This window comes from Pyxicephalus adspersus, chromosome 2 (genome assembly GCF_032062135.1).
Source record: "Pyxicephalus adspersus chromosome 2, UCB_Pads_2.0, whole genome shotgun sequence".
Classification (NCBI taxonomy): Eukaryota; Metazoa; Chordata; class Amphibia; order Anura; family Pyxicephalidae; genus Pyxicephalus; species Pyxicephalus adspersus.
The window spans coordinates 135,710,168-135,725,546 of NC_092859.1; the positions used below are offsets into that span (position 1 = coordinate 135,710,168).

The window sequence follows — 15,379 nt, forward strand, 5'->3', positions numbered from 1 at the left end:
ATTTGTTTTTAATATGAATCCTTATTAGGTGTATATCGCCCCAGAAGCACACCTGTTACACAAAAGACCCAAAGTGGGCAAAGTTTGGTTATTTTGCCGACTCAGAGCAGTGACAGTGTGCTTGTAAAGTTCTCCCTCCCCTTCCTTTTGATACTTATACGCTCCCTAATCATAAGTACCGAAGGAAATGAAGATAAGATGTATGTGTCTGACTTTCTGGTTTCCTCTTTTCAATAGTGTGAGGGGTAACATGGCTGTGGTCAGTGGGCGAATAATTGTGCCTCTGGGGAAGGATTAGCGAGTTATTGTTCATTGTTTAGAACCAGTAAACTGGTTCAAATTGTGGTTTCTGTAAATATCTAAAAGGCTGTAAAAAAAAAATAACCAGCCATTTGTAAATAGCGCCAAAGTGAGGGCATTACTAACAATGTGGAACTCCAAGGAAGGGAAGGGTTGCTGTAGTTTAAAAGTATGCATGGCATGCCAAAAAAAAAACAAAAAAAAAAAAACATGGTGCTTGATGCTGGAACTAAGGTTAATTATTCTGATGAAAGACACTAGCAATCAAGCCTCAGCAACAAAGCCCAACATGCTTTGCAAATCTTATGAGTAAGCAACTTGATTCAAAACACCTTAAGGGCTCGTTTACACATATTGACTCTACAAGCTGCTTTCCCCATTGCTGTAAAACAAAGGGCAATTGAAAAAGCTTGTCTTATTGCTGGTGTTTGTATATTGGTCAGCTCCCCCAACCAGTTCTATACACTTAAATAGTAACTCATTTCAAATGCCTCCTAAGCATTTTTAAGTCGTTTGATTCTGAATATATCTCCATGTCAATATGTAACATGGTTATATTCCCTACTGTTGGTAAACAGATAGATAACCCTCTATAAAGTGTAAAGCCTTTTCAAATATAAATAAAAGGCACAATGCAGTTTTTCAGTGTGTTTGCATGATCCCTTCTACTTTTGTGGTTACACTATATTCATTGTCAATTTGCACTTGGTTTTTAATTTAAAAATCTAATAAACTATGAAAAGAGAGTTTTGAAAGTTTACAAGGTTCAAACAATCTGCATGGTTCAGTCTCTTATCCCCCTCCACCCATAGATCCAGACAAATGCTCCCATAGTAAATTTTCAGGTGTCTAGTAAACATCTGTCAATCAACTTGAACAATCGGTTGTAAGTGCCATCAGATGTGAAGCTGCTGTAATTGGTTGCTTAGAAAGGGGTAACAGCACAGCAAATCAATCCTTGTATGAAGAAGCCCTATGGATCCTTAATGTTGAGTTGTTTATGCCTATCACACTAAAACATTTACAATTCAGCACAAAGTACCAAGGATCAATTGTTTGGATGAATACTTTTGATTTGATAGGAGCAGGCAAGGCACCAAATATATGGTTCAAACAAAAGGAGTTAAAATTGTCAGAATGTTGCCGCATAAATGGCCATCTTAGACTTGCCTGGACTGGCTTCTGTACACAAAAGGTTAACTGTTTCTTCTGCTATGACTCTAAACTCCTTCACATACCCATAGCTCTCTCATAAGCAGCATGGCAAACTCCACACACACTGCTTTTAATACAGGTTACCAGAATAACAAACCTTATGGCAAATGGTACTCAGATTCTAGATTTTATCTACAAAAGGGTTTGGGACAGATCCAATCCACTTAACTAGAATCATTCTGCGCTTTTTATAAAAAAAAAAAAAAACTTAAGACATGCTTCTTCGGTCTTGATAAATGTAGGGCTCACAGTTCTTACTGTACATTCCGCCTAGGTCTGTATAGATTTTTTTTATATAGGTTATAGAAAAGCTGCACAACATCCTCAACAACCAAGTACAAGTTCAGTTCAATGTTGCCAACTATAATGGCTCCTAACACGGACCGATGCATTTCTGCATCTGATGACACTTCATAGGGCTAAGAGAAGCATAACATCCAAGCAGCAAGTAAGCTTTTACATTTTATTTAAATCAAACGAACATCAACATAAAACCTTCCAGTGAGAGACCAGTACATGGTCAGTGCTCACACGTTTGATTAATTCTACTATAAAATTGGAACAAAAATATTAAAGATTTAATTTATAATGTTGTCAGGCCATTAAAAAAAAAAAAATTAAAGCAAACGGAAGGCATTGGGGAAAACATTTTCAGCCTGGAGGTCCAGCCTGAAAAAAAATATATATTTATATATATATTTATAAATTGAGCCTCCACCCAGCCCACAAGACCCAACTCGTTTATTCACCCTCACAGGCAGATCATAACTAACTCAACCCACTACTGCAGGCTGGGCTTTCAACATAAACATGCAGGACCTGATGGGGAAAAAACAGGCCCAACACTAAAATTCAGTTTTTATCCTTTCTATAATTAAAGATATTTGTAATCATTCACACAATCACACAAAAGATGCAGAAAAACACAAAAAAAAACAAAATAAAATAAAAAACAAAAAAAAACAAAAGCTTCTAAGAGCACACTCCTCTGATGAAAAAAAGGACACTTCTCCAGAGCTCAGACATACATAATTAAATTGGTCCAATAAAATGCTGATCCGTTTGCATCAGGATAAATACAATGGATTATGGAGTCAGGAGCTTGAATCTAGAAGTGTAAAACCCAAGCCTTTCCGGAGAGGAGAACGTGCTCGGTCACATCTGTCCCTTTAAAAAGAAACTAGTCGCAATGCTAAGGATGGAAACACCTGGAGAGGATTTAATGACTTTACTCAGTTTTTTTCCTGTTTTATCCTGGTTTCAACTGTCAACAATCAGGGAAAGCTGCAGTAAGAAAGGAGAAAAAGAAAACAGTTGAAGCTAGAGTAGTTGTGTCCCTGGATCCAAAATGACCAGGTGAACTAAATGGATGTGTCCCAGAGTTGTCCACAGAGATGGTGTCGATTGGGACACAGATCTTCCCCACTTCAGATTTTCTGGATCTTTTCTCCCACCACAACGGGGTTTTCTTTCCTGATCTTTGCAGCGGCTTCTGCTTTGTAGTCAAAGGAACAATTGTGAACATCGGAATAGCGGTGGGTTCCACAGAATACATTTCCACACCGGCATTCAAATCCTGGCAAAAGAACAGTGAAAGTATTTACTTAAAGTAAAAATACAGTACAATATTGATTGGCCTAATATATAAAATTATAAATTAAAAAATTATACACACAAATTACAATGCAGTCTAAGAAAAGAAGGCCAGCAAACTCCAAACACAGAAGACCAGGTAAAGACTTACGTGGAGGGAAGTGTGGACAAGTTTTTTTTGGCAATGGTTATTTATGTTTGTAGGTCTTTTAATTTTTCTTGGAGGCTAGTCCTGGGAAACATGTCAAAGTATTTCCATGGATGGGGGGTGATATCAACTCTTCTCATTTTTATAACCTGCAATATGTGTTAAGGCATCGACTGCATGCTGGCACCCAGTCCTTTATATTAAGGCGTTTTGTTTTCTTATTCATTATGACAGATTAGACAATGTGTCTTTTATGCGCAAAATAAAGATATATTTTGTAGAAGATGGTTTCTATAGCCATTAAATGTGAACATTAAAAACACACCTGCCATAATGTGTAGATATGGTGTACATACTGGCCCATTAGCGGAAAAAGATCTTTGTAGGGGACCAAAATTGTGCAGATTATCTTACGGTTTAGTTCGGTTTTAGGAAAGAAAGGACAATTGTTGGATGGGGATCTTTGATCTCCCCACACGCTTCAGCTTGTATACAAGTAGTGTGTACATCAGGTTTACCAAAGCATTTGCAAAGTTTCCAGCAATCTAGAACTAGATTGTCTTGTTAAAGCTTTTAAAGCAACCTCAAACTCAAGTTCAACACAGATCTTAATAAAAAAGCTAGATATTACTTCAAAACAAGCTGTTAGCGGGCTTTTATTAAATCCCAGCACTACCTGAAACAAAGAAAACTTGCTAAAGCATGCCAATAGTAACCACCAGCTATTATTATACATCTTTAACATACACTGGAGCTGAAGGTTTTGGTAGTCTGCAGCAAAGCTGCACAAAACTGGAGGCTTTGCAAAGTCTTTGTAAGGGCTTGCAGTACACAATGTTCTTTTACCAATTGAAGCTTGTTGGCACAAAGCCTCGAAGAATTAGAAAACTACTCCAAAAATAATAAAAATATTCACTATACAGAGGCCAGATTACTTTCGAAGAAAATAAAAGATAGCTCAGCAGTCCATGACAATGTAAGCTAAACAATATCCAGCACATGCTGAACCAGTTTTCATGAGGACAACTTTTCACTTAAAGGAGAGAGATTAAAAGTGATTATTACCATATCAATCTAGTTTGATGAAAAGTAAAATATGACCAACAGCCACTCTGATCACCAACAGGGTGTAGTCATTGGGGTGTATTATAAATAGTGTGGCACCATGAAACTGGGGTTTTCTAGATGTATTAATTATACCATCATAACATGGGAGTTAAAAATTTACACTTTATATATATGCTTTATATTTTGCAGTTTGAAATAAATAAATATCAACATATAAAATAGAAAGCAGGTAAATATACAATTACATATCTCATATAGATTATAATTTCATTGGGTATTGCAGTTTTATATGGTAATGCATTTCACAGAGTCTTATATCCAAGAACATTGCACTTCATGTGAAAACAAATGTCCCAGATTGTTTGGTATTAGATGTAACAGGAAAAGCCAGCAAGTCCTCAGCAGACAAGTCATACAATGATCAGGAACAAACAGTATATTTACCTGCCTTAAAATTGCTATGTTTTTAATCTATTTTATATGTTGATATTTATGTATATGCTTTATATTTTGCCAGGTGTGGAATAAATAAATTGTTTTAAAAAGTTTTAACAATGGTATTGTGGTATAATTAATACATAGAGAAAACCCCAGTTTGATGGTGTCACACTATACCAGATAAATTCGATATTTAGCTTGGTTCCAGGCACCAACATCTTGTCATTGGGGTGTATTTACAGAAGATACTATAACCAAATAAGAATGGCTTCTTGTTTATTTAACCCACGTTCTTTACATGTTTGTTAGCATTATCAAATGTCACAAATGGGTTTAATGTTTAAAGTACCAGACAACCGTAAATTTTTTCCAGGCTGGTGGTAAACCTGTAATAGAAACATCCTGTTAAAAATGTACGTATGCAAGTTTAAAGGCAATTACAACAGATGTACCTGTAAGTCCAACTTTTTTGCGGCAGAAATTGCAACGGTTCTTTTTTAGCTTGGCCTTTACAGGAGAGCCTGCCTGCTCTTCAGAAGAATTCTGTGCACTGTCTGATGGAGAAGCTACAAGAGAACAAACTGACATGATGTAAAATGGCTCCCTCCATTATAAGCATTCTCTATACAAGGAATAAACCCCATCAAAGCAAACAACCACTTACCATTAGTACTGTCTAACGTCTGTTGTGTTTCATTATGATTTCTCTTGCCCCTTCTTGAGCCTTCTTGAAACACACTGCGCTGACTTCCCCCCTTTTCTATGCTTGAAAAACTGAAACCTTTCTCTGAGAGTCTGCCAGAGCAATCTGGAACATCCAACAGCAACACCTTCCATAGCTAGTTTCAGAGAATTCCCCATTTTTCTAGTAGCCCCTACATCCCAATTACAAATGCTATATACATCCCTTTCTCAGCAGCTACATTAGATTATCAAAATAAATATTTTTACATGCAAAACTGAAAATTTTTACCATAGGGTTCTTCAACTTGTATCCTAAAGGACAATAGTATACCTTAAGTGTGAAACCCCTGATCGTGATTGGCACCAAAAAATAAAAAATCACACACACACAAAACAAACTTTGACAATTGTCCCTATTATAGGTGGGTAAAGTAAATGACATTTTGGATTCCACTATTTTTTGTGACCTAAAAAAAAAGCTAAGGAGTGGAACTCGCCAATGGGGTAAATACCATCAGGAGTTTAAAAAAAAAAAACCTCAACTGAGGGTCTAATACCACTGAAATCAAAATGAGGCTTTGCATAGAAAAATACGAAGTATATTATTTAAAAAGTATTGTCCACCAGACAAGAAATGAGGTGTAATTTCCCCTAAAAGAAAACAATAACATGCAAACATCTCCCTACTATTCTATCCAAAACATACACCAGTGTTCTCCCCAGCCCCTTTAAGGCTATGGCTATGTACACACGTCAAATGATTTTTCGCCCGATTATGGCCTCAGGGCTAGTATCGGACGAGAATCCAGATGTGTACAGCACACGTCCGACGACGTTCATCGATCTGTCCTGGCAGATCCTTGAAGAACGATGAATGACTGCGATACAAGCAAAGGAGAGAAAATGGAGCGCGGTGCTGCTCGCTCCTTCTCCCCCCTCTATAAAGCAGAACGGTGCTGAACGTACTGCGCTCGTTCGTGCATCTTTCAGTCTTTTGTCACTGGAAAGGATCATAAAGCCTTAGTCAGGTGCACCACCTGGCAATTTTCAATAACCACTAGGCTGTTTTTGGGTGGTTACTGAAAAGCAGTGTCACAGGGTCTGCCACCTGTCTACAGATTCTTCCCACACAACTTAAAAAAAAAAAAAAGTTTCTGGGGAAAACACTAATACAAGCAAAATAAATTTGGTTAGAGTCCAGTTTTACAAACAATCAAAAGGATTATCTCTGGTTAACTATCGTTTAGAAGCATCTTTGATTAAATTGCATTCTACTGGCAAAGAGCAGACACCAATCATCTTTTTGGTTATCTGTAAGGGCAAAATTCTTCCCACCCATTGCTTATATACGGAGTTGTGGATATAGTATTATAGAAGTGTTCTCCAAGATTAAAAGTTACTGCAAGGATTCCCCCATATTATTAAAGGTTGAGAAACATGGATCTTGCCAAACAAATTTAGTAAGGATTTTTTTTTCAGGATAAATAGGTTGTTCCTTTGCCACACGTTTGTAATACTGCAGACAGGGAATTCTAGGTTTGTGGAAGGAATGTGTCATTAGTAAATTAATGGGGCACAGCTTTTTACTAAGGCTGTGAACACTTGTTAGACTTTTGTTATTGGAAAGGATATTCCATAATCCTTTTTAACGACAAAAGACTGAAAAAGATTCATGAACGACTGCTGTACATAAAGCACCATTCTTTTCTATGGCGAGGTGAAGGGGGAGAACGAGCGTGTGGAATAGGATAGACAGAACAACATGTATATTGGCATACTTAAAGAGTCAATGACAAATTTTAGACTCGAGATGGTTAACATGCCAAAAAACTTGCAGCCCACATATTTTTCCTATAACAGGGTTTACACAAACTTCATGCAAGCATTTAAATACATTTACAAATCTGCATCTCTGCCTACACAAGTCTAGGTTTTATCCCTGACAAACCGAGGAAGCAAGGAGGCTGATAAAACTTTTCATTGTCACAGTTAATAAATGCAAAGGTGTAGCTAATGCTTGGGACAGATTTCCAGTAGAAGCCGAGTTAGTGCAGTAATACTGGATTCCTTCTAGTGTACCAACATTTGACAATGAACACTGCAAGCATTGGTGCACTTGTGCACTGGGTTGCCATTCATTCTTAACTGCAGCCCAAATGCACACTGAATCTGCTATGCATTGCACTGCCCAAACAAATTAGTATGATGCCCTAACAAAAGATGAATGGCAACACTGTGCATTTTAAAAAAAAAAAACGAAGCATAAAGCCACGGGGGAACCACAAAAAAAAGTACTTACACTAGTTTTGCATAAATATAGCAGTGCACAGATATTTCTCTTATTTCTCTTACACCTATTCATCATCCTGATGTTGCAATAGCACATGTAAGCAACAACCGCTGAATGTCAGTTATGCATTTGGCTAAACAGTAGCTGAATTTCTACAGCGTTGCACTGGAAGAAAGAGGGCACAAGGAGAATGTATACCATCTTATGTCTAACTGCTAACCTAACCATCCACAATTCAAAGTTCACATTGAATTTATATTACTGCCGTATTCCGTGAGGGAGAATTATAAAAAGGGACCTTCTAGGACCAAGTTGAAAAACCCTGTTCTATAAAATTCCCAAAATAAAAAACACAAGCATACCCCTAAAATATACTTAATCACAATGGACAACACAAGACACACAAACACAAGTGTCATATCTCACCTGGTGTCTCTTTTGTTTCAGAAGTTCTGTTTTCTGTGGTTTCAGCTTGTGAGGAGGGGACAGATTCTGGGAGTGGCAAGGAACTGACCAACACAGAAAAGAAACAAATCACAAAAATGCAATTGTTACCGAGGGCTGGTTAATAAAAACCAGCAATATGTTGGCAACTGATGCTGGATGTATCACGCTATAGGAGAAAGGAAACTTACCTTGCTTGTGCTTGTGGCAACACTAACTCTTCTGGTTCAGATACCTGAGGTGTGACAGCCTGTTGTGAGGAGGGAACTTCAACTCCACTCCCCATGGACACCACTAGAAGCAATTGAGAACAAAAAGCAATATAATGAAATATGTTAATCACTGAAGATAATCAGTAGTAATTTTATCAGTCAAGAAAAGTAAACACAAACAAGGACTCTTCTCCTTTCAGCAAACCTTGGCAGGATATAATTTAAATACTTTAGAATCATTTACTAACCTAAGTCGTCCTTCTTCCCTTGACCTATATTACTGTATCAAGTGGCACACACATTCCTGCCAATGAGTTTTTATACACAGCTACAACATTTTTTAATTTAGTTTTATAGTTAAGCTGAAAACAAATAATTGGCCCAAAATAAATTTGAAGGAAACTTTGAACCTAAAATCTAAAAAATAATATGAGCAAATTCCTGAAAAACCATAAAATCTGTATTCTCTAAATGTAGTCTAAAAAGTATCCTTGTTAATATAAATGCCAGATTCACAATGCATAACAGACCTTTGTCAATGTCAAGTGTGTGCTGAAGTCCCTTTCCTTCTAGAGCGAGGCACAGCAGACTTTGCAAAATGAAAAAAAAAACCTGCACTTAAAATGCTGCTGTATTGTTTAGATACATTTTAGGATCTGAAAGGTCACTGTAGGGCCAGGGTAAGGAAGAAAAAGTGAACAGCACAATGGAGTAATACATTTAAAAATAAACAAATGGATTACCGGGGCTCAAAAACAGGTAGTAATGGACACTGGTGAGGGTATGGATAACAAATTACCAGATTTAGGTTAAAATTGCCTTTAGGCACATTCATTAGACCTACCTGGTGGACTGTTCCTGCCACCACTGTTATTCTGCCTCTGTAGATGTTCTTTGTAGCATACAGAACAAAGTCCATTGGTGCGTGGGTTACCATAAAATCCGCAGCCATTAGAACAAAGCAGTGGCGCCTGGTTGTGGTTCGTTTCCTGTGCCATTTTCATCCACCCTGCAACTGAAATATAAAATGACAAAAAATATTTAAGTACTTTTTCATTAGCAGGGAATATTCTGTGACAGATCAGATAGTATTAGCTGCAAACATCTTTTGGAATTACAAGTATATTTTCACTAGATCTCTGATGTTCTCATGAAATAGATGATGATTTTTAGACTAAATGATCAAATAGACAAAATATATTAGTAAGGGAAAGATCACATTGTAACTTGCTTCATACGCAGTCCCTAAAATCTAGTATCCAACCACTATGTATGCACATATATTGTGTTCACAGAAGTCAGATAAATAGGCATGCTGTGGAACAAAACTTTTCAATCCTACCACAAGGTAGTTTTACACCTCCTGGAAAACTTTGCTGGTCTGCAAATAGCCGAAGAGTTCCGATTTCCAAGGAGTGTAACAAAAAGTAAAGTTTATATTTGTATTGCATAAACTCGGCTATACTGAACTCTGATGCAGTCATAAGGAACTAAAGTAAATTCAAAACCATGTTTCCTGGAACTGCAATAACAGCTCGCCACACTATGTGCTACAGTTATCAGATTGCTTAAAAGACACTATTATAAGTTCTCAGGCAAAAAAAAAAAATAGTAGAGCTGCACACGTTATTTTCGTTGCTGGAAAAAATTATAAAAAAAATGAAGGAAGGAGCACTGTACACACTGGGTCCATTCTGTTGTATGTGGGGTGGGGGTCAAGCAATTATTGGCCCTTTGCTCTGCTCCCTCGTCTTGGAAAGTGCTGGATTGCCAATTATTGATTTGCTGTGAGGTATCCATGCACCACTGTTGGGGTTATTTTGCCCCAGATAAGCAAAACCTTCTCAGTACATAGCTTTAGTAGCCCTTTGTAGTCCCTATTGTCTGTTCAAACTCGGGAACCAAGACTGAGCCAAGGTTAACAAGCTTTCTTTGGCTTATCAGAAGCAGCAGGCAGATAGTCTTTGTCGTTTAATGCAAATTTTTTTTATTGATGGGGAAGGGTGGTTGAATGAGAGAAACATAAGGATGGCCCTTTATTTTCTTATCACCCAAACAAAAAGTTGTTCTTTTGCTCAGCCCCTGAACAGTGACACAGTTATAATAAACAGATGCAACAAAAAGGGCACAGTTATAAGAAACAGATGAAACAAAAAGGGCATAACAGTGCCAATGACGAAGGTTTGCAGAGGACCCCTGATACATGGTTGTAAAACAAAAGACCTGAATACCACACAAGGTGAATGTCAGCGTTCTTTTTTGCCCTCTGCGAGGGAGTTGTTCAACAAGCACTTTCGTTTAGTGTTTGTCTGTACAGAGCTATACCCTGAATAATGCATTATAGTGTTTTCCCAGCACACTTTTAGCTGGGTAAACAACCCAGAACTTTTCAGTAACTACCCTACTGTTTTTGGGTGGTTACTGAAAAGTTGGGTCACAATATAGGGCCAACCTATATCCAAAGCTTCCTCCCATCCAGCTTTAATTCTTGGGAGAACCCTGCATCATATAGCAAGACAACAACATTTATCTGAAGGAGAGAAGACTAAATGTCTAAAAATATCTCAACACCCAGGACAAGCTGCACTTGCAAAGTTCATTCCAAGAACATGTTAATCTTTATATAAACAAGGCCTTTGATGTCACCTGCTACATGGAAACTCCTAGGTCTCTACTATGCGGGAAGGAGTGTCTTTACATGCAGGACCAAAAAACTTAAAATGTAAAACCTAAACACAAATAAACGGGCATTCTGGGGAAAAAGGAAAGAAAATAGTGTCCAGGAATAGTTCAATTTTTATTAAACTTGTTTGCATGACTGCTCTGATCATGCACAGGATGAATGATATTGTGAAACCATTGATAACCTTTTGTGTTATTTTTAATAACCTTCCCCAATCAACTTTCAGGAGAAACCTCCAATGTCTGCTTATCACAAATCCCTGGTGGCTCAAACAGCTCTGAAAGCAATTCATGCTAGAGATTTACGCCAACACCCTCTATTGTTAACTGGGCTGGTTGCCTACACAAGAAACAAATGCAGAGCAATGACAACATATACTAAAAAGAGCAAGCCGTGACATAGATAAATCTGTTTTACAATCCCCCTTATGCCACATCTTGTATTTGTTTGTATTTGGGATAATTGTGAACCTAAAGAGGAAAGGCTCCGCTTAAAAAATACATGATCAGGCAGGGCAGTATTGCAAAAAGTGACAGGCGATGTCCCTTCTGCAATAATCCCTCCAGGTTTCCGTCAAAAAAAAAAAAAAAAGAGCTTTGGTGGCCATGATACCCAGAATTCTCTGCGCGTGCCGGGAACTAAAAAAAAATCCTGCTCACTTGCATGAGAGTTCTGTTATGCCTGCCCAGCCAACGTGGATGGCCGAAGGTCACAAGGAGGAAGTGAAGAAAGAAGATGAAGTGCTGCCACACGAGGCAACTGGAACAGGCAAAGCATAGTTTGACTAAAAAATTGTTGCAAAGCCGAGCAGATGCCTTTAGGAATAGATAGATTCCGTCAGGATAAAACATAGGGCCACCACCTCATTCAGGCTTTACTCCCTGACCTTGAACAAGCATGCAAAAAGTCTGAAATTGTCTTGCTTCATTATGGCATGCTTGTTCCAGGTCCATAGCTTGCTAAGTAGTGAAGCCAGGACCGGGATGGCTGCCCTGAAGCAAAGTATGCAGCTGTTTTCCTATAGAGTGGCAAACTCTAGAATGGTCATTTACTTTTTTTGAATTTCAAATTTACCACCTGGTGGAGAACAAAGAGTTTTAGCACAGGTTTACTCTCTAACATGCATATTCATAGGGTGGCCCTTTTGAATGGGTGGCTTCCAGCACCTTTTTATTTTTGGAACAAAACACATTACAACATGCTTTAGTGCACTTCAATACATGTGCAAGGCAGGATGGTATAAAAAATAAAATTCACTTGACTGGACATTTAATACATGTGTGTTAAACACTTGTATGTACAGTCCCAGACTATTGATGTCCATGAAGGGAAGGCCAGATTATGGAAAGAACGTTCTGCTTTTATAAAATGTAAACCCCCTCTAACCCACACAACTTAATGGCAAAGACCCCCTGCCTGGAATTTATCTTTACACAATTCATTGCTTTTTATTAGATTTCTGTGCACATACCACCCCAGTACAATGTAGACTTAATAAATCAATGAGTAAATGGAAATGTTAATGGTACTCTGAGAACTGCTAAGCTGTGCTATTAAAATAGCTGATCAGTGAGGTTCCCTATTTAATCAGACCTGCTGATTCACAGCAGGATGTAAGAGATTTTGTTTTCGCAAATGGTAAACGTATTATTGGCAGCAATACAATCTGGCATTCACAATGAAAGATGTTGAAGGAAGATATCTTACCGATATGCAGAGTCACAAACACCATACCTGGGGACAAAACCTTGCATAACACAATAGTGAGTACATGATGAAACTGGGCAGGTCATGAAGGTGATTGCAAAAGATCATCTGAGAACATCAAGAAGCCAGAGACACAAAGAAACAAAATATGATGGAGATACACAAACAATGGTAAATTCCTTTAACACATATGGCGACCAAGATAACTTTGACCTAAAGGTACACAATAATTGTTTCCGAATCCACAACCATGAAAAATCCCAGGGTGCTGGTTTATGGATGTGTCATAATGATCTTTTATACCCAAGGCACACATATGAGATTACTCCCACCTAATACAGTCAGATTTGGAGGACAATCATGGATCTGTCTTGACGGTTCCACAAACGACCGGCAGAACAACCGATGTACAAGTCAATAGGGAAGGCACATCGGGTTCCCACTCTTGTTCCCCCCTCCCCCGTCTGCATAGAACAGAACGACACTGTGTAAAGCACTAGTTTGTTCATCTGTCACTTGTTTCATCACTGGAAATGATCACAAAAGAAAGCTGCTAGCGACAAAAATCGCAGGTGTGTACACAGCCCCTAAGAGGCAATCTTTGAGGGACTCACTCAAGCACTAATCAGGTGTTTAAAAGTATTATCCAAGCTTGTTTCATCATTGTTGTCCTGCTAAATCACTACCAGAGGTTCCCCTAACATGCCACCCCTACCCAGAACCCTAAAATAAACAGGACAGTTACCTAAAGAAATCATTTGAGTTAAATGACCTGGCAGTAAAAATGGTTCCTTAATGTTCACCCTATCTCTAATTTTCATGGTTCCTGTTCCTAACACTTCTTTTTACATCTACCTGCACTGCCCTTCTCCTTTCACAAAAAAAAAATCCAATTGGAATGCCAAGCTGAATGAAAACAAATGTGACCTTTATTAAAGTCGGTATTTGTGTAAATTTGACATCCCAATAAAGGAGAACTAAAGTTCCACTTTAAAAATGTGTGATAAGGCAAGGGCTATATTGCAGAAAGTAACAGGCGATATACCTTCTGCAAAAAGCATTCTTACCTAGCTGATCGCCGTGTGGGACTGCCAAAAATGGCAAACTGCGCACATGGTTGCCGGAATGAATTCCCATGCACCATGCCGTCCAGCCAACCAAGATGACCAAATATCACAACTAGGAAAAAAAAAAAAGGAAGAATATGGCAGCTCCCTGCGCCAGAAAAAAAGTTTAGTTCCACTTAACACCTCTAGCAAAGCAGAGCATTGGGGTGGGAGGGTCCCCCAACGTCACACAGCACTCTTAAATAACTTCTATGTGTTGCAGTGTAACAACACCTACATATGTCATAGTGCAGTGCTAGGTACACTGGGCTGTCATTTAAAATAAGCACCACAACGTATGCTACTTTTGTGCTATGACATTACGGCAACACAAATATAAAACAGTCCTTAAATTGTGAACTTCATAAGCGCAAAAGACAAAATTATTTTTGTATTTATGCCATGGTCTTATCTGCCCTTCCTATAACACTGTATAAAAGTGCCATGCTGAGAAAAATACAAAATACAATCACCTCCCAACATCATTAGCACTTAGGGGGATGTCATCCTCATGCCAAGATCCTGGGTAGGATTTTTCTCTCACAAGATTTGGGCTAATACATACTTAGTTTGAAAAAAGACATAAGGCCATAAACAACCCCTAGGTAATTAAACATATTGCAGATAAAAAAAAAACACATCACATCAAGACAGTTGATCCAGAGGAAGGTACAATCAATTTGCTCCAACAGGGGGAAAAAAAAATCCTTCCTTATCCCATATTCAACAACATTCTTGGAGATCTGACCTCACACTCACCTAGGTACTACAAGAGAAGCCACTAAAAGGTCAGATTATCTATTTTCCTTTCCCAGGTTGTTTTGTTTTTTTTTGTCGAAAATATTTTTCTTTTGAGGGGGAGGGGGCTTAAATTAGTGAACCTTGTCAGGGCCACTTTAATGTATATTCAAATTACCCCTTTGCACATTCTGCTACCAAAGTGCAACTTTCTAGGTCCAATTCATAAAGCTTTAAAGGGAAAAGTAAAGGGAGGGGGTGGATAGTTGGAATTCCCTGGAAGATGTATTTTTTTACCGCCTGTGACCTCACATCACCGTTCCCTAATGATAGGGCAGGCTTTTTTTTTTTTTTTTAAAAGTCACTATATTAAATGGTCATAAAGTGTCCTCCGGCATAGTTGTGCTGTGAATTATACTTCCGCCCACTTGATAAATGAACTCCCACTCCTGGTTATAGCAGAAATTACTTTTTCTTGGAGTTGCCAAAGCAGAGAGACCTTTAAGAGGTCTTTAAAAGAGGAAATCTGTTTTGATAACAACCATTCTCTATTCTAATAAAATCTTAAAAGGGATTTGACTTTACGTACACATGAACACAAGGGTGACCATCTTCATTTTACCAATACACAAAGGACCTAAAGGGTAACAAATGTTCCACTTTTAAAAATGTGGGATCAGGCAGGTCAATATTGCAGAAAATATTGACCTGCCTGCAATAATCCTTCCTACTTGCCTGATTGCATGCGCAGCT

At 38.1% G+C, this 15,379-nt stretch overlaps 1 protein-coding gene across 2 annotated transcripts; it reads right to left on the reverse strand.

Moving 5' to 3' along the window:
- Nucleotides 1-1,964: 1,964 nt before the first annotated feature.
- On the reverse strand, nucleotides 1,965-9,423 carry ZFAND6 (zinc finger AN1-type containing 6). 2 transcript variants are annotated; one of them, XM_072402507.1, is made up of 5 exons: nucleotides 9,237-9,423; nucleotides 8,372-8,474; nucleotides 8,163-8,245; nucleotides 5,215-5,343; nucleotides 1,965-3,091 (listed from the first exon to the last, which is right to left on the reverse strand). In XM_072402507.1, the coding sequence occupies exons 1-5, from the start codon at nucleotides 9,394-9,396 to the stop codon at nucleotides 2,943-2,945; spliced, it is 624 nt and encodes a 207-aa protein (XP_072258608.1). In that variant the 5' UTR covers nucleotides 9,397-9,423; the 3' UTR covers nucleotides 1,965-2,942. The 2 variants fall into 2 exon arrangements, with proteins under 2 accessions (XP_072258608.1, XP_072258609.1); XM_072402508.1 differs by having other exon boundaries at nucleotides 5,215-5,328; nucleotides 9,237-9,422.
- Between the last annotated feature and the right edge of the window lie 5,956 nt (nucleotides 9,424-15,379).

What these genes read in the sequence shown, in the direction of transcription:
- ZFAND6 (XM_072402507.1), bottom strand. Translation starts at nt 9,396, where the DNA reads ATGAAAATGGCACAGGAAACGAACCACAACCAGGCGCCACTGCTTTGT. An exon ending in TGGCAGGAACAGTCCACCAG is followed by an intron (nt 8,475 to 9,236) that starts GTAGGTCTAATG and finishes AATTGCTTCTAG; the next exon opens with TGGTGTCCATGGGGAGTGGA. An exon ending in TGAAACAAAAGAGACACCAG is followed by an intron (nt 5,344 to 8,162) that starts GTGAGATATGAC and finishes ACATCATGTCAG; the next exon opens with TTTGTTCTCTTGTAGCTTCT.